General features: G+C 52.8%; 5 protein-coding genes across 5 annotated transcripts; 3 read left to right on the top strand and 2 right to left on the bottom strand.

The window, feature by feature from the left end:
- Window positions 1-87: 87 nt before the first annotated feature.
- On the top strand, window positions 88-1,152 carry HER10_EVM0006475 (uncharacterized protein; the record flags this gene model as incomplete). The annotated part of the gene is made up of 2 exons (XM_035476058.1): window positions 88-753; window positions 861-1,152. The coding sequence occupies exons 1-2, from the start codon at window positions 203-205 to the stop codon at window positions 1,150-1,152; spliced, it is 843 nt and encodes a 280-aa protein (XP_035325918.1). The 5' UTR covers window positions 88-202.
- A 6,019-nt stretch (window positions 1,153-7,171) lies between these two features.
- Window positions 7,172-7,909, top strand: HER10_EVM0012453 (uncharacterized protein; the record flags this gene model as incomplete). The annotated part of the gene is made up of 1 exon (XM_035481848.1): window positions 7,172-7,909. The coding sequence occupies one exon, from the start codon at window positions 7,172-7,174 to the stop codon at window positions 7,907-7,909; it is 738 nt and encodes a 245-aa protein (XP_035325987.1).
- A 361-nt stretch (window positions 7,910-8,270) lies between these two features.
- Window positions 8,271-10,648, bottom strand: HER10_EVM0013181 (alpha amylase; the record flags this gene model as incomplete). Its single annotated transcript, XM_035482545.1, has 1 exon — window positions 8,271-10,648. The coding sequence occupies exon 1, from the start codon at window positions 10,086-10,088 to the stop codon at window positions 8,271-8,273; it is 1,818 nt and encodes a 605-aa protein (XP_035325998.1). The 5' UTR covers window positions 10,089-10,648.
- A 1,696-nt stretch (window positions 10,649-12,344) lies between these two features.
- HER10_EVM0004263 (sugar porter family MFS transporter) lies at window positions 12,345-14,612 on the top strand. The gene is made up of 4 exons (XM_035473913.1): window positions 12,345-13,243; window positions 13,296-13,399; window positions 13,464-13,600; window positions 13,650-14,612. The coding sequence occupies exons 1-4, from the start codon at window positions 12,700-12,702 to the stop codon at window positions 14,536-14,538; spliced, it is 1,674 nt and encodes a 557-aa protein (XP_035325890.1). The 5' UTR covers window positions 12,345-12,699; the 3' UTR covers window positions 14,539-14,612.
- Window positions 14,613-14,617: 5 nt separating this feature from the next.
- HER10_EVM0004653 (uncharacterized protein) lies at window positions 14,618-16,591 on the bottom strand. Its single transcript, XM_035474289.1, has one exon. It carries the CDS (start codon window positions 16,391-16,393, stop codon window positions 14,774-14,776), a length of 1,620 nt encoding a protein of 539 aa, XP_035325897.1. The 5' UTR covers window positions 16,394-16,591; the 3' UTR covers window positions 14,618-14,773.
- Between the last annotated feature and the right edge of the window lie 223 nt (window positions 16,592-16,814).

The raw sequence follows: 16,814 nt of genomic DNA, 5'->3' as shown, positions 1-16,814 counted from the left end.
TGATTGGTCTTCGGAGGGCATTGCCTCATTGTTTCCCCTCAGTCTGAGAGGCAAAACTCTTAGGTCAAAGCCTTTCGACCAAAGCATCTTTTAACAAGACACTACACGAACGAGCTGGCAGTCGGGGAAGTACCTCGGTGAGCGTTGATTGTCGAATTGTCGTCGGATTCATGTCTATTACTTTATTGTTCCTTTCGCCATAATGAGCAAGAAGTGTTGGTTCGTACTGCGACAAACGCACTATCCGCCGCCCACTGGATTGGAAGACGGGACCGGACAGATCAAGGGACCGGTATGCTGCGGCCACATCATACCTGATTTAGAGCACCTAGACAAAATCATCAACATTTCAGGACCATCGGAGATCCCAGCAGATATGCCAATTTACCACACAAAGTCCGAGAATATGTCCTGGGAGCAGAGTTCAGGACCAACAATCAACCACTACGGACATATAGGTGCACCTATCTTGGCGGCTGCTGGAATCACTGCAACTGCCAGCGCTGGCATAGCATTCCAAAAGTCTGTCACCAACCATGGCGAGTTCAAGGTGCTCGATACCTACACAATCCAAGCAACGCCGTCATATATAGAGGACAGCATCACTACTGATGAGGTGTCGAGATACATACAGGAACACAAGAAAATGGGAAGATGGTCTTTTTATATGATCACAGGCATTGCAATCGCTCGCGGTGCGCGAGTTCTCCGGTCGAAGGAACGGAAAATTGGGCTCCACGGAGGCCTCGGAACGTAAGACAAACAACGCCTCCTAGTTTTCTTTCAAAAGATTTGAATCATCAGTATACACATAAGGAGTACTGATCGTCTGCTTTGAATGGGGACTGATTTTCGAATAGTGGCCTCTACGGGCTGGCTGATGCTGGTGTCGGGATAGAGAACTCAACAGAAGATAAACTTTCAATGTCAGGAGAGACAGTGTCAGACTTCGTCTGGGCAGTACGGCTCGCCAGGATACGCAAGGGTCTCTTAGATAGAACATGGGACTACGAGACCCATTCGAAAGGTGCAACTTACAGCTTGGATTCAGGGGATCGTCTCGCCGAAATGAAAGAGATTCTGCACAACGAAGGAATCGCGGACGAACGGATAATTGCACCTGGCAACGGTAGTGAGATCTTTGTAGTCTAACTAGTCGTAAGAAACTTGATTGATATGCACATGTTCGATGTCAAGTTTGTCAACTGCAGTTTGTACAATGCGTTCGCACCGGATTTGTCCAGAGTAAAGAAAGTCAGCTTTTGATCTGTGGATAATGCTGCGTAATACAATCTTGCAGGCCATTTTTTAATCGAGATAAGAAATAACGAAACATACCGAGGTTTTACTCGTTGGTGTACAAGGGGATGTGGACCGTCGGCCAACAGACAGGAAGTCAGCTTGCATAAGACACAAACCTGGTTCAAACCCCGCTTTCTGTGTGCTCACTATTCGTGACCAATTCCTGCTTTTCCAATCTTCTTGGAGCACATTTTCCTCGTCGCCGATTCCATGAAAGACCGCTGAATTCGCCTCAAGACGTTCCTTCCGATCGGCCCGAAATGACAATATCAGGGTATACACCATTCGTACAAAGGCGAAATTGAGGAAGGACCACCCCGCACTAGAGCCTATTTACCTTAGTGATCACTCACAAACGGTAACTATTCGACATGGAAGCCCGTCCCATTCTTCAGCGCAGTTTGAGCTGCGAGGCTGCTTTGGACCGACTAGTCCTCAGTTTGGGATCTGCTTCTGCTCCAGAGTGGGTAGAAGACTGCCAGGCCAACTTCAATATCTGGGCAGCTAGCATCAAAGCTAAGAGCAGCGGCAAATCGTCCCTAGATCACCGTGTAAAGGATAGGAAGGATGTGAGTAGAGTCATATGCAATCACCTCGATGGTTTGCTGGGGGCTCTAGAGAGAATACTAGAAATCGGTTGGTCTTCTGTTCAGAGTCATAATTCCAATGCTGAATCTTGGCCTAGGCTCTTTGGGTTTCGTCGAGACTGAGACTCAAGAACTTCCAGTATGCCGACAAGAAGGACCAACTGTTAGAGGAGCAAGCAGATCGGAATCATCGATGTCAGAATCGGCTACTGATAGTGATTCGGCTGAAGAGGACAGCTTGCAGACTCTCTATGAAGAACAAAAAACATACATTCACAAGATTTTGGAGAAACTTGCAAGATTATCCACAGCGATTCGAAAGTCGGGAACCAAGTATCGATATGCAAAGATTGATGCACAACTCAACGAGAAAGATTTCGAAGATTTCCGAACATATCAGATAGCCCTTCTGGAGATTGCCCACGGCCGACAGAGCCAACCCAAGTTGTGCACATCTACTGAATGGATGGAATGGATGGAATCCCTTAGGTCAGAAGCATCGCAAAGCCCTGGTAATACCATCAGTCCGATACAACAACGCCTAGTCCAGGCCAACATTTTACGACGTCACCGAATGCAACACGCGAACCGAAACAATACACGGACAACACCAGCGTCAGTGGTGAAGAAACCACAAGAAGACCTTGGAATGGACAAGCAGAAACTTGACAAAGGAACTGTCCATCAAAGTCACACTGTTGTTTCCACCAGCAAAAAGTCGAGCCTAGAACCCGACAATGCTCTGACTCTCGGCAGCGAATTGGTTGATAGAGTGAAGTCTGCCAAAACAGAGTCAGCCGGTCCGACAGCAACTAAGCTGGGCTCAGACTTTGATGTAGAGAAGGTTGTAACTCGCAAAGCCGTCTCGACAACAACAAGGGCAACACACACAGGTATCAATCAGGAGTATCCTCGTTGTCCAAAAGTTGCAGCAGGGCAGATGTTCAGCTGCCCATATTGTGCAGATTTACTCTCGTCTGACTATGCCAAGACAGAGCCAAAGTGGAAATCTAAATGGAGGTTTGTCTTGGACAGTCTACCTTGGACTCTTCTCATGCTGACTTTAATACAAAGCCACCATATAGCCCACGATGTTCTTCCGTACACCTGCACGATAGAGGACTGTACCTCTTGGGACGAAATGTTCGTTACAAGCAGCGATCTTATCGAACATATTCGCCAAAGACATGGGGAACCTTCATGGATTTGCGAGTTCTGTGTACCATTGCTGCCATACTCTGAATGCATCTTTGGTAGTGTCTCGAAATGGGAAGCCCACATGAGCGAGGCTCATTCAAGCGCATTGCTGTCATCTCAATTGCCAATGCTTGCAGAGATGAGCAAAACCACAAGGTTGCCGTTGATGCCGTGTCCCATATGCGGCTTCGTTGATGACAACCAGCCCAAGGACCAAATCAGCGAGCATTTTCTCCAACACCTGCACGAGTTTGCACTTCTATCACTTCCGTGGCCGACGATCGATGACGGAGAGAATACTAGTGTTAACTCTGATGTCGTTCCGCAAATGGATGAGAGACAGGCAGAGTCTGTGGCTTCTGAAACGTCGGGTTCTGAATCACCCAACACGCCGAATAAGTTATCCGATCCGGAGTATCGAAAGTACCTACAGTTACAACTAAAAAAATTAGAGGCATTGGTAATAGATGTCAAATCACGCGAAGGACAGAATGGGAGTTAGATGCATTCGACAGCAGCTAGCAGGGAACACTGGAGGGATGCTGAGAAGATGGTTGTGGTCATAATGGTTATGCTTGATCAGTTACCTGGCAAATATCACTCACTGAGTGCTGAGGTTCGCGATCGTTGGGAATCTTCACTATCGAAACTCGAGCATATCCTAAGCTGGGTGCTTGTCGAAGATCGTGACAAATTGGAAGAACACGCTCACTTCATTGGACAGAATCTGGAAGAAATGGTATATTTCCTTCGGGAAGAAGAGTACTCATCCATCGAGGAGATTCCGAATCCGATAGAAGATTGGTTACAACAATTCAAGGTGGCCAACAGGCAATTGGGACCGGCAGAGGACCACAGCAGGGTGAAGGTGGCGATTCTAGACACGGGCTGCAACTTCAATAATTCTGTCATTCAAGGCAGCGAAGGTCTACATCGGTTACTGGGTTGGTCCGACAGCCTGATGGAATCAGCTTACATGGTGGATGAGGACCCTGGCCAACGCGGAACATTACTTGCGGCTCTGCTTTTCAGACTTTTGCCTGAAGCCTCGATCTTCATAGTTCGGGTTGCCAAGTACTCTCAGGACCTCCCTAAAGCGCGTATCGATACTGCAGCAGTATGTGACCTTCATCTTGCTCTCTGAAGCATTAATGACTGACACCGGCTAGGCAATCAGGTACGCAGTGAAAAACTGGTCCGTGGATATCTTCGTTATGGCATTTGGTTTTGAGGGACCTGGGGAATCAGTCGAGTCAGCGATATATGAAGCCGAGAGATTGAAACAAGACAAAGTCTTGTTTTTCGCGGCAGCCAACAACAACAAGAACACCGTACATGAACTTCTCCCGTCGAGATACAACTCGGTTATTTCAGTTCATGGTGCTCTGCACGATGGCACTTTCATACCAGCGTGTAACCCACAAAGGCACGGGAAGGGCCTGCTTCGAAACATCTACGGCACGCTCGGCCAAGTGAGATTCGGCCCCGGCCAACCAACCTTGTGGGGCTGTTCTGTTGCCACAACTATCATGGCCGCTATTGCCGCCTGTACTCTTCAGTTCATGGCACAGCGCAAAGAATCTCTCGGTCACTTGCATACCATCATGGGAACAAGAGATTGGATCCTTTCCCTTTTTGACATCATGACCAGGGGTCAGGACGAAAGGCGAGAGCGACTAAGGTTTGTCGAACCCTGCCAGCTGTTCAAAGATGGCGATGAAGGACTTGAAAACGCATTTGCACTCGTCCACCAATCTCTTCAATCTTGTTATAATCGCTTCCCTCAATCCGAAACCCAATACTTTCAAAGATCGTCATATTTTTTCGAGGACACTTGGATTCGACCAAGTCATGCCATTGCTCTGGGAGACATTATCTTACACCCACTCGATCCTTCAAAAAATATCGGTCAGTTGGGAACACGCATAAAACGAACTATGGCTTCAGAGACCCCCGACTTTCAACATTCCTTGGGTGTGGTGAAGCAACCATTGATCCAAGATCATACTCGAGTCTTACAGAATTTACTGGTTACCTCGGAGTCGGTGAACTATGATGAGTTCTTGCTTACAGCAGAGTCTATTCAGACACTTAATTTCGATCCAAGGAGGTTTATCGAGTATTTTGTGAACTGGTCCAATGATCAGGGTCGCTCGCAGGCCATTTACGGATTTGACAAAGAGCTGAAGAAGCCGATCTTCATCGTTGCGGGGCTTAAGGTAGCTAAGAGCTTAACACTTACACGCAAAGCAGACGGCTTTGATATCGGAGGCATGAGATCGTCGAAGGATACTATTGCACCCCAATTCCAGCCTGCGAATGACCTAGGAGATGACAAGTATACATTCTGCCAGATATGTCACCGTGTCTGGCTGCAGGATGGATTGTATTGTGCATTTTGTGGATGCGATGCAACAGATATTGTAAGTCTCCGAAAATTTCCATCATACGTCTGAAATCTTTCTCCTTCTTGTTCGTTTTCACTTCTATTTTCTTCTTTTTTTTCATGTTTTCACCCTTTTATGAACTTCTTCTCTCACTCAGCTTCGCCGAGGAATGTAGGTACGATCGTACTCGATGTATGGGCACAGGGCTTTGTGTTGCTCCATTTCCACCAGGCTTGAATCAGCTTGCGCTATCAGACAAGTCACAGTTTTGAGATGTGAAGATGACGGTGTTTTAGGCATGAAGGTACTAAAACGCATACAGATACTCCCCGAGAACGATCCCAGAATGCTCTCGCGGATTTCCTTGACCAGCATTATCAAGCCAGCTAGTTCTGTGAAGTTGGAAAGCAATGCCAGAAAGTTCCGACCCGGGCATCGGCCACAGCTGGATCGACCTGTTTCGTATGGCGATGTAGTTATCGCTTATAGTCTTCGGAAGATTACGACGAGGAAAGTAGATGACCGGGTTGTGTTTGATCATGAACATTTTCCACCCGACAACTCCTTCAACCTCTCCGACTGGGAGTGGAAGATTTAGCACAGACTACACGCTGGATTTCGATGAGAATTTATTCTTTCTATTTGGTCCGAAATAAAGTACGAAAACTTGCATGTACAGATGCTCCCTTTCTAGTGCTCATGTTAAAGCACGGGGCCAGTCCAGTGCGTTCGCTGTGGTAATGTTACGGCAATGGTACCTTAGTAAGATCTTACCAGCAGCCAAGTCGAGTCCAATGGTAGGGACACTGGCACAGGCGCTCATGTCAATTAAGCGAGGCATGTCTCTCTTGAAGAACTCAGATAAGACAGCTTGTCTCACGCCTCGGCAGTTGATGGCAGTGAACAGTAATCCCTGATCTTGGCACATCCATTTCTCAGCTACTCACATCTTGTCAAGCATCCAATCTCAGGTCCAGTTGTATCTTCCCACATAGATCTCTTTGTTGATTTTACAATCTACCTGTTTAACTTTTCTTCCTATATCTTCTGAATGCGGGAGGTAGGTTTGACACCAAACAAGCCCCGGCGTGTCGCTAATATATGTTTTCATCTGGTGCAGTTCCAGCCTGTAAATCTTATCAAGCCTCGTGGTGTTAGCTTCGACACCCTGTGCCATTTACCTACGGTCTTTGAATGCTAGGTATGCGGTGGCGGAGCTCCTCAGCTCCGAGTCTCACGCTGTTAACATATCATTGGTTCCTGCGTAACACATGGATTCATGGAATTCCATCGGACTTCAGCCGCACTGATTGCCAATATCTTGCCGGATGTCCAGAGAAAGAATTTCATTCGTGACCACATAAGACAACACGTTCTCCACGTACTTTATGTCCCAATCGAAACCGAAAAACGTACGGCGGAGTTGCTTTAAGTCTCTTAGATAAAAGGCTTCGAATCATCGAGCTTACTACCGGAAATTTCTTTGCCTCAAAAATCTACCTGTTGTACTGCTCATCATGGGCTCTGTGCCAACTTACATGCTCCCACCTAACTGGGATTTCCGTCCCAGAGAGGCCATAGCAATCGCAAACATCGTCGCTAACCCACACAAACCACACAAAGCCCAGCGAAGCGGAGCCCAACTACAAATATGATACGACCACGTCAAACCTAGAAGCCTACACGGAGTCTGTCGAAATGGCCAACTCGTTCGACGCTGGCATCTGGGCCGTCTTCCTTGAAAAGATCACTGTGAAGATTGGCTGCAGCCGCAAGCACATCAAGGTCGGCGAGTTCACCATAGATTCCCTGCAGACGACAAACCTCAGAAGAGATCCTTCTAAGGAAGAGATCCAGAAACGATGCGACGACCCGAAAGTCAAGGCATATATGAAGCTCAATAGTTACCAATCGAAGGCGGTGTACATGATTACCGGCATCAAGGTTGCTAGCGGATTCACTTTCAAACAAAGCGATCGCCTTTCAGGGGAGGCATCTTGCGAACTTGGAGCCGCACTATTACCGTGCCTCGGTCTCGGGACAAAGGCGGCGGGCTCATCCGATCGGAATATTTCCCACGGCTTCAAGACGAAGGAAGACATCATTTACGCCTATCAGGTGTCAAAGATTGAGCCAAAAGGATGGGGTAGAAACAAACATGTCGTCATCCAAGATTATACTCGTGGGTCGGATGCTATGAGTATATGCTCCATGACAAGCGCAAGCCCACAACTGGCTGAAGACGAGGAAGCAAGCTTCCAACATGTGACTGCAAAAGAGCTGCAGCAGCTTGAAAATGACATCAAGGTGGTTTGTTTGCCCGATGGAGAGGCGGAGCAAGGGGTTATCGTATTCAGAGCTGCAGATGAAGAGGGATATTTCGGCTGGGTTCGACGTCTGTTGGGTCATCTCAGCCCTGCTGCATCCTACAAGTAAGAGGAGGCTGCTTGCCATTTTGTTTTTTGGAAATTGGCTGTTGGCCATACCTAATATTCTGAGAGTTCGAATAATGAGACATGTTGCAGTTTGGCCCCCCCCCCCCTGCCCCCCAGTATGATCATATGAAGAAAGAGACAAATAAGGCATTAATGAGTGATAGAAATTGTAAGATAACTGATATCCCTGACTCTTTCTAAGGTGTAACCTATGACTGCGAAAACAATTTCACTTAGAAAAATATAGGCCGCACAGCATGGAGTCACATGGCATGGTGAACATGGATGTCTATATCATTAGAGCCCCTCCTCGCTTCTGAACCCAACCTCTATCAAGCATCACGGTATCCATCATCTAACCCTCAAAAATTGGTATAAATCCTCGCCTCCCACCCCTTCAACACCGGCGCAACTCCCTTCACCAACTCCCCGCCCTCCCTCGTGCCAACCAACAGCCGCACCTCAGGCGCCTCACACCCAAGCAACGCCGCAACATCCCCAGCACTCTCCCCAACTTCTTTCGAAAAGTTCATCACCACAAGCGCCTTCCTCTTCACCCCACCCTCCTTACCATTCACCGGCGCAGGACTCTCCTTGAGTATGACCCACGTCCTCTCGTTCTCCGGATCAATCAACCGATGTGAACCAAAGACGAAGACATCGCGGTGCTGCTTCCTCAGCTTCAGCACCCTCTTGTAGAACGACAGAATGGAGTCTGGGTCGCCGCGCTGTTTCGCGGCATTGATGGACTTGTACTCGTCATGCACCCTCATCCACGGCTTCGCGCCCTCCCTCGTGAAACCAGCGTTGGGGCTATCATCCCACTGGAACGGTATCCGCGAGTGATCCCTCGCCAAGATACGCAAGCCATGCATCGTCTTCTCGATCCGCTCTTGATCCCCAGACTCCAACGCCTCCGAGTAGAAATTGCCGCTCTCAATATCCTTATACTCTTCTATTCCCCAGCTGGCCGGCATATTCGTCATGCCAATCTCCTGGCCCTGGTACAGGAACAGCGTCCCAGACATGGTCGCTTGCCACAACGCAATCGTCTTGGCCGAAGCAAGCCACAGCTCGGGCGTAGAGTCATCACCAAACCTCGACACCGCGCGCCCGTTATCGTGGTTCTCGCAAAACGCTGTCGCCCACGCGTCCGTACCCTCGATGAAGGACTGCCACGTCTCGGTGTACTTTTTCAACGTCGACAGCGGGAACGGCTGGTAAATATACTTTGCGCCGAACCCGTTCCCGTTACCCAGCCGAATGACGGAAAACTCAAACACCATGTCCAGCTCCTTGGCCGCGGCCGAGACGTAAGGGATCACCTGCGACGGGTGCGGCGTCAGAGACAGCTCGCCGACAGAGACGGCGTTGTACGGCGCCAGGGCCTTGCGGTTCATCTCGCGGATGTACTCGTGGATGCGGGGGCCATTGCACCACATCTCGGGCGCGGGCTGGTGCGGCGACGTCGGGTCGGTGACGGGGGCGTCGACGTAGTCTGTGCGCTTGGAGTACTTGTTCACGGTATCGATGCGAAACCCGTCGACGCCGCGCTCGAGCCAGAAGCGCATCGTGTCCTCGTAGATTGCCTCGCGGCAGGCCTCGTTGTCCCAGTTCAGGTCGGGCTGGTCGGGGGCGTACAGGTGGAGGTAGTACTCCTGGGAGTGCTCGTCCCAGGTCCACGTCGGGCCCGCGAAGTACCCGCGCCAATTCGTCGGCGGGTGCCGCACGCCATTGGCGTCGTAGCGCGCGGGCTTCCAGATGTACCAGTCGCGTTTGGGGTTTTCCTTGGAGGAGCGGGATTGCTTGAACCAGGCGTGCTCGACAGAGGTGTGGTTGACGACGAGGTCGAGAATGACCTTCATGCCGCGCTTGTGGCACTCGTCCAGCAGGTTATCGACGTCGTCGACGGTGCCGTAGGGTACGTAGATCTTTTGGTAGTCGGAGACGTCGTAGCCCATGTCGGCTTGGGGGCTCTCGAAGATGGGGGAGACCCAGACGACGTCGACGCCGAGCTCGTGGAGGTAGTCGACCTCGGCGATGAGGCCGGGGAGATCGCCCCAGCCGTCGCCGTCCGAGTCCTTGAAGCTGGCGGGGTAGACTTGGTAGAAGGTTGCGTCCTTCCACCAGGGCTGTTTGCCTACCCAGCGATTCTCATCGTCCCAGACGAGGGATCCCATGGTCAAGGAGGGGTTGTTGAGTTGGTATCACCGTATCAAGCCACGCTGTAATGAGGGCGGGTTGTCGTCTACCGGGTAGGTGGGAGAGGATGAGTAGCAGAGAGAGACAGACAGGCGGCGGGAGAAGGAGGAGGGACGAGCAGGAGAGAAAGAGGTCGAGTTGAGTGAAGATCGAGTGGAGGAGAGAGATCCGAGGTCAATGGGCAGAGGTCAGGACGCGCCGGGAACGATTCGCATTTTGACCACGCGGCGAATGGGCTGCATCGGACTTGGGACGGCGGCGATCAGTAGCCGGGGCAGAAAAATGGCGTGGCGACATGACCTGCAGCGGAGAGAAGAGCGATGGGCGTGGGGGGAGTATGCGTAGCGGGTATTCGTGCGAAGGGAAATGGACTCGGGAGTAGAGTTGTGGTTATCGTGGTCGTGTGTGGGTTGAGTGGTTCATTTCGGGCGAGGGTTTCTGCTTCCATCGAGGAAGGGGGAGGGGGGGATGAATGTCGTGCCGGCGGAATCAGTCCGTAGAAGGGCCGTGGGGAGAAGAGGATGCATCGCGTGAGGTGTGACGGGGTGAAATTTCAAAGAGACTGAGTGCGTTTGTCTGTGGAGATGCCGATGGGAGAATGAGCTTGTTCCCCGCCTTTTCTTGGTTATCTAATTGCTGAGTCTTCGTAGCTGCGTCTGTATCTCTCCCACTCTCACAGGTTCGCAGCAAGTAGCCATACGCAGTAAGGTACGGTGAGGTATGCAACGTGTGGTCGCAGGAGACAGGTTTCCCCTCACTCCGCATTGCTTCCGCCCGTTCGATGTGCCAAGGTGGATACGAAGCATCCGTATGTACTCCGTACGCAGTACTCAGTAAAGTTGTTGAAGAAGCGGAGATATGCGGGATTGTCTTGCCCTCAATTTCCTTGGGATTTTTCTGCTCATCATTAGCCTTTGGTTAGCGCTCCGGCGGCTTGGAACATTGAAAGAAAGTGCTTAGACTCCGCATCCGCCGCATAGGGAGATCTTAATTCATTGGATGATGGTGCATTTCAGATGTACTGTGACACAAGATGCAAAAAAGATGAAGAAAGAGAAATCTTCAACGGGCGGAGACTCCGCCTTCCCTGTCGGCCCCAAATAGTGGAGACCACCCGGACCCGGAGATGCTCCGCTAGACTCCGCACCTTCCTCCGACCCCCCTGTCTCCCGCGGGAGCCACAAACGTCATGCCTTCCCACCAATCAGACCTCGCCTCGGTCAAGACTCTGGAAGAAAAAGTGGTGATGGAGATTCAGGGCCATCCAACAAAAGTCTGGAGAACTGGGCTGGATCATGGATGGCTGGGTTGGTCTCATCCCGAATCTGGGGAAAAACCGCGCCCCGGGCCTGGCTGACGGTGGCTACGCCGCACACGCGCATGGAGCTCGGCTCGGGACAAGGTGAGGCGCTCAATCTAGTTTCGACCTCGTGAGATGGATGCCGTGGTGCGAATAGCGTCAACCCATCATTCCGATCCCTACTTTTTTCCTTCTTCCCCTTGATCCGTACGGACTCTCCGTACACGAGAACTGTCGTCGGCGGAGTCTCCTGTTGACGCCTCGTGCCACCATCTCCAGAATGATCAGAATGGGTTCCAGCTACACCTTGGCACGAGTCGAGAACGCCATCACCAGACCTGCAGAAGGCTTAGTGAAGCCTTTGTTTCTCCATCAATCCATAGCTCGAGATTCCATCTCCATAGTCGTATCCAGATTCTCGGAGCACCAGCTGGGAAACCCTCCAAAACGAGATTCAAGAGACCAATCCCGTCGCTACATGTCATCCCCACAACCATTTCTCATACCTGCTCCGTACCGGTAGACTGACAGACTGATCCTCCGCTTCTCCACAAATTGCCCATGGAGATGAGAAAAACAACATGATTCGACACATCTTCCCCTCCCCCTTACCACCACAGAGTCACCGACCACCCTCCACCATACCGAGGACCGGGGAGGGAATGGCTCATCACCAAAATCAGACGGCTTGGCAGAGCAACAAACCACCCCATGTCAACCGAGACTGACATACTTTCAACATGCTGCAAAATCCTTCCTTCACCTCACCACAATGACCACACACACGAAAATCAACGTAATCACGCCAAACCCATCTTGTCCAGGACCCCCTCCCCTCTCCCCGAACTTATTCCCCAAGGGAAACCGCGACTAATTACTGCGGTAGAGCGCACGGTTCAAGCGCAGGGCGTCTTGTCACTCAACTTTTAGCTCTGATTTTTATTTTATTTTCCAACCTCTCACCTCATCCTTTTTCTCACTACCGCGTACATTGCTCACTGTTGCGCTACAAACACTTTCTAATGTTACTTTGACTACGACCCTTCTTGTCGTAACCGGTGCTGTCACTTTGAATCGGGCTCTTCCATCCTTCCAGGGATATAAGACGCCCCGAATGCCCTCCTCAACTTAATTCATCTCCCTCCTTCAGGCGTCCGACTTTCGCGCATCCCCGACTCTCACCCGCCTCCCTCATCTCTTCCTCATCATCATCTCATACATCTCATCCAATCTTTCATCCGTAATACACCCAGCATCATACATATTGATACCCCTTACATATATCCAAAATGGCCGACCCAAAGGTCCCCTCCCCCGTCCAAGAGGACAAGGAAACGGGCATCCACCACCACACCTCAATCACAGACGACGCCCCCAAGAACCACAACGCCCACAATGCCGCGCACCCAGAAGACCTCGCCGCGGAAGCCGCCCAAGCCGCCTCGGCAGAACACAAAATGTCCCTCCTCGAAGCCATCCGCACCTACCCAAAAGCAATCGGCTGGTCCGTCCTCCTCTCCTCCACCCTCATCATGGAGGGCTACGACCTCGCCCTCCTCAGCAACCTCTACTCCTCGGCCGTCTTCCAGCGCAAGTACGGCACCTTTGTCGAGGCCCAGAACAAGTACGTCATCTCCGCCGCCTGGCAGTCCGGCCTCAGCAACGGCGCCCGCGCCGGCGAGATTTTCGGGCTCGTTATCGCGGGCTGGACGGCGGATCGGTACGGGTACCGGGTTACGACTATGGGGTTCTTGGTGTTGATGATTGCGTTTATCTTTGTGCTGTTTTTCGCGCCGAATGTGCAGATTTTGGTGCTTGGGGAGGTTCTCTGCGGTATGCCCCGACTTCCAACCTGGCTTCGAGTATCGCTGCTAACGTCTTGCAGGAATCCCATGGGGTGCTTTCCAGAGTGTCACGCCGGCATACGCCTCCGAGGTCGCTCCCGTCGTTCTTAGGCCGTATCTCACCACCTTCATCAACATGTGCTGGGTAGGTCACTCTTCACAAGGACCAGAAGGCAGACTACAAGACATTGCAAACTAACGAAATCCAGGTCATCGGACAATTCTTCTCCGCAGCCGTCAACAAGGGCTCCTACCACCACCAGGACGAATGGGCCTACAGAATCCCCTTTGGAGTCCAATGGGTCTGGCCCATCCCCATCCTCGTCGGCCTCTTCTTCGCCCCAGAGTAAGCTCCTCTCCCCGTCTCTCCTCTGTCCCTTTACTAACAACAGCAGATCCCCCTGGTGGTACGTCCGCCACAACGACAAACCAGCCGCCAAACGCGCCCTCCTCCGCCTCACCTCCCGCAACCAGCCAAACTTCAACCCAGACGAGACAATCGCCATGATAGAACACACCAACGAGCTCGAGAAGCGCGCAAAAGAGGGCGTGACCTACGCAGACTGCTTCAAGGGCGTCGACCTCCGCCGCACCGAAATCGTCGTCGGCATCTGGCTCGTCCAGACCCTCGGCGGCCAGAACCTCATGGGCTACTTTGCCTACTTTCTGACGCAGGCCGGCATGGACCCGGGGAACTCTTTCTCCCTATCAATGGGCCAGTACGCCCTCGGCATGGTCGGCACCGCGGGCTCCTGGTTCCTCATGTCCCGCATCGGCCGGCGCACGATCCACTTTTCCGGCCTCTGCGCGCAATTCTGCCTGCTGCTGATCGTCGGCTGCCTCTCCTTCTCCAACAGCAACGCCTCCGTCTGGGCCATCGGCGCCATGCTCATCGTCTTCACCTTCGTCTACGACTTCACCGTCGGTCCCGTAACGTACTCCCTCGTCTCGGAACTCTCCTCCACGCGACTCAAGAACAAGACCATCGTCCTCGCGCGCGCGGGCTACAACGCCAGCAACATCTTTGTCAACGTCATGACGAATTACCAGCTCTCGTCGACGGCGTGGAACTGGGGCGCGCGCACCGCGCTGTTTTGGGCCGGCACGTGTCTGCTCTCGTCCGTGTGGGTGTATTTCCGCGTGCCGGAGCCAAAGGGGAGGACGTACGCCGAGCTGGATCTGTTGTTTGAGCACAAGGTCTCGGCGAGAAAGTTTGCGGAGACGAAGATTGATCCGTACTCGCATGAGCTCAACAGTGAGAAGAAATTGGCCGAGGAGCACTAACTTACGTCTCTAATGTACGGGAAAAAGAAGAGAAGATGGAAAGGATGTTTAAGGGGACGGGTCTTGAGGATGTTGGATACCCCTATAGTTGAAGTTATTGTTCTACTAGATACACTACTAGCGTAATCTCATGCATAATGAACAAGTCTCGACCCTCACCTCGCCATCTCTGAATCCGCATTCCTTTCTCTTCCCAAGTGCTATATGCTGCATGTCCATGGTATCAAAACGTATCTCACGTCGGCCGACGCGCCAACGTCCCCGCAATCGCCATACTCGGCACAGCCTGCTGGATATGCTTCTCCAACAAGTCATCGTAAATCGAATTGCCCCCAGGCAACCGCGTAATAAGCCGCCGCATGTACTCCAAATCGTCCTCCGGCCCGCTGCCCGTCCCGCCCATCCGGCCGCCCCTCGGACTCGACGGCTTCGTAATCGGCACCCTCGCAAGCACATCCACCGCCGCGCTCGCGATGTCGAACAACTTCTCCGTCAACCCGACCCCGTGCACCTTGATACTATCCACGGGCAAATCCCGCGTCGAGAGCACGAGGTCCTTGGCCACCTCGAGAGGGTAGTGATACGTCATGCTCGGCGAGTGAACGGACTCTTCAGCAAGGTACCCGAACCGCAGACGCAGCTGCCAGAGGATAATCCGCAACCACAGCTGCGTCACCCTCAAATTCGCCTTTTGCGTATCCTTCAGATCCGAAGTCGACCGCAGCGCCGCGTTCACCGCCGTCTCGATATACGTCAACGCCGCGTTCGACGGCGGCGTCGCCACCTTTTCCATATTCAACAGCGCGATAAACGACGTGTCCAGCGGACTAAACAGCGCCGCCAAACTCCAGAACCCCGAAAGGCTCGGGTCGTCGGCGCCCAGGGTAGGCGACTCGGCCGTGATCTGCAGCGTCACGGGCCGCCGGTACCGGATCCCGTGCGACCGCTCCGACACCAGCAGAACCCAAAATAACCGATCCGCCAGCACCGCCGCCGCCGGACTCGCCGACGCCTCGGGTGTATTCATCCGCAGCAGCAGAAACAGCGTCGTCGCCTCCCTGAGAAACAAGAAGGCCTGGCTGTGGTGAAAGAGCGCAGAGTGGCACGCGTACAGGAAAAACGTGAGCAGACACTGCTCAAACGTCGGGTTCGACCTTCTCGCGAAATTCCGATGCGCCGCGAGCGCCTCCTCGAACAACATCCGCCCATGCAGCGCATTCTTCTCCGGAATCAGACCCTGGATCCACAGACTCTCCGGCTCCTCCACCTGAAGCAGCACTAGCGCGCACACAGCCGTTAGGAGACAATGCGCCTCCATCCCGACCTCGCTCGGCCCGGCAACGACCTTCATCTGCGCAACGTACTCGGGTGTCAAGATGGGGATGGTAGGATGCAACCGCGCGAAAAACCGATCGACGCAGTAATCCATCACGCGCGCCGGAAGGAGATCCGCCATGCGCTGGACGGCCTCGCGGGGAACGTGCCCAAAGGCCTGGGAGCCGTCCGAGACCCAGGCGAGGGAGACGGGGCCGGGCAGGCCGAGGCACTGGTCGCCCAGGCCGGCGTCGACGCAGCGCTTGCAGGGGCGGTATTCGTTGCATGCGCGGCGGAGGTTTTTGCAGCGGGCGCAGGCGCGGGAGACCTGGGCTCTTTTGGGGCGGGAGCCGCCGGATGATGAGGATTTGCGGCCGCCGGGTGTGCCGTCTCCTCCGGGTCCGCCATTGTAACCGCCGCCGCCGGAAGAGGATTCTTGGGCGTCCTCGCTGTGGTCGTGGCGTTTGCCGAGGTGAGAGCTGCTGGCTGGGGATATGGTGGAGGGACTAGCTGCTGGGGGGGACACCATCGTCTTTTCCATTGCGAAGCCTCATGGTGTACCAGGTCGTTTTGAGTGCGCGGGTGGAAGTGAGGTGTGCGTGCAGTGTAATCTGAAGTGTTGTTGTGTTGTTTTGGGTTTTGCTGTCCACCTTGGATGAGAGAGATTGGACGTGAGTGAGTGTGACCCCAACCACGTTACCACGCAATGGAAATGAGTGACGGGAGTTGGAGGTCCACGCGTGCCGAGAAAAAAGACTGGACGTACCAAAGTCCTAAGGTAGGTAGGAGAAATGTCCCCGTTCTGCCCGGTGCCGGTGCGCGCAGTGACTTCCATTTCCCCAGTGAGTCATGTGTTACCCCGCTAACCCCCGTCCTGCGTCCCCGGGGGAAGATTCAGGCCCTGTAATTGGCACGTTTGGTGACGGGCCGATGCAGAACGGGGCCGCTGTATTGCCGCTCCA

This window comes from Colletotrichum scovillei (genome assembly GCF_011075155.1).
Source record: "Colletotrichum scovillei strain TJNH1 chromosome Unknown Contig00013, whole genome shotgun sequence".
Classification (NCBI taxonomy): Eukaryota; Fungi; Ascomycota; class Sordariomycetes; order Glomerellales; family Glomerellaceae; genus Colletotrichum; species Colletotrichum scovillei.
Note: the sequence above shows the minus strand (reverse complement) of the source record. Positions and strands in the feature narration are given on the sequence as shown.

What these genes read in the sequence shown, in the direction of transcription:
- HER10_EVM0004263 (XM_035473913.1), top strand. Translation starts at nt 12,700, where the DNA reads ATGGCCGACCCAAAGGTCCCCTCCCCCGTCCAAGAGGACAAGGAAACG. An exon ending in CCTTCATCAACATGTGCTGG is followed by an intron (nt 13,400 to 13,463) that starts GTAGGTCACTCT and finishes AACGAAATCCAG; the next exon opens with GTCATCGGACAATTCTTCTC. An exon ending in GGCCTCTTCTTCGCCCCAGA is followed by an intron (nt 13,601 to 13,649) that starts GTAAGCTCCTCT and finishes TAACAACAGCAG; the next exon opens with ATCCCCCTGGTGGTACGTCC.
- HER10_EVM0004653 (XM_035474289.1), bottom strand. Translation starts at nt 16,393, where the DNA reads ATGGAAAAGACGATGGTGTCCCCCCCAGCAGCTAGTCCCTCCACCATA.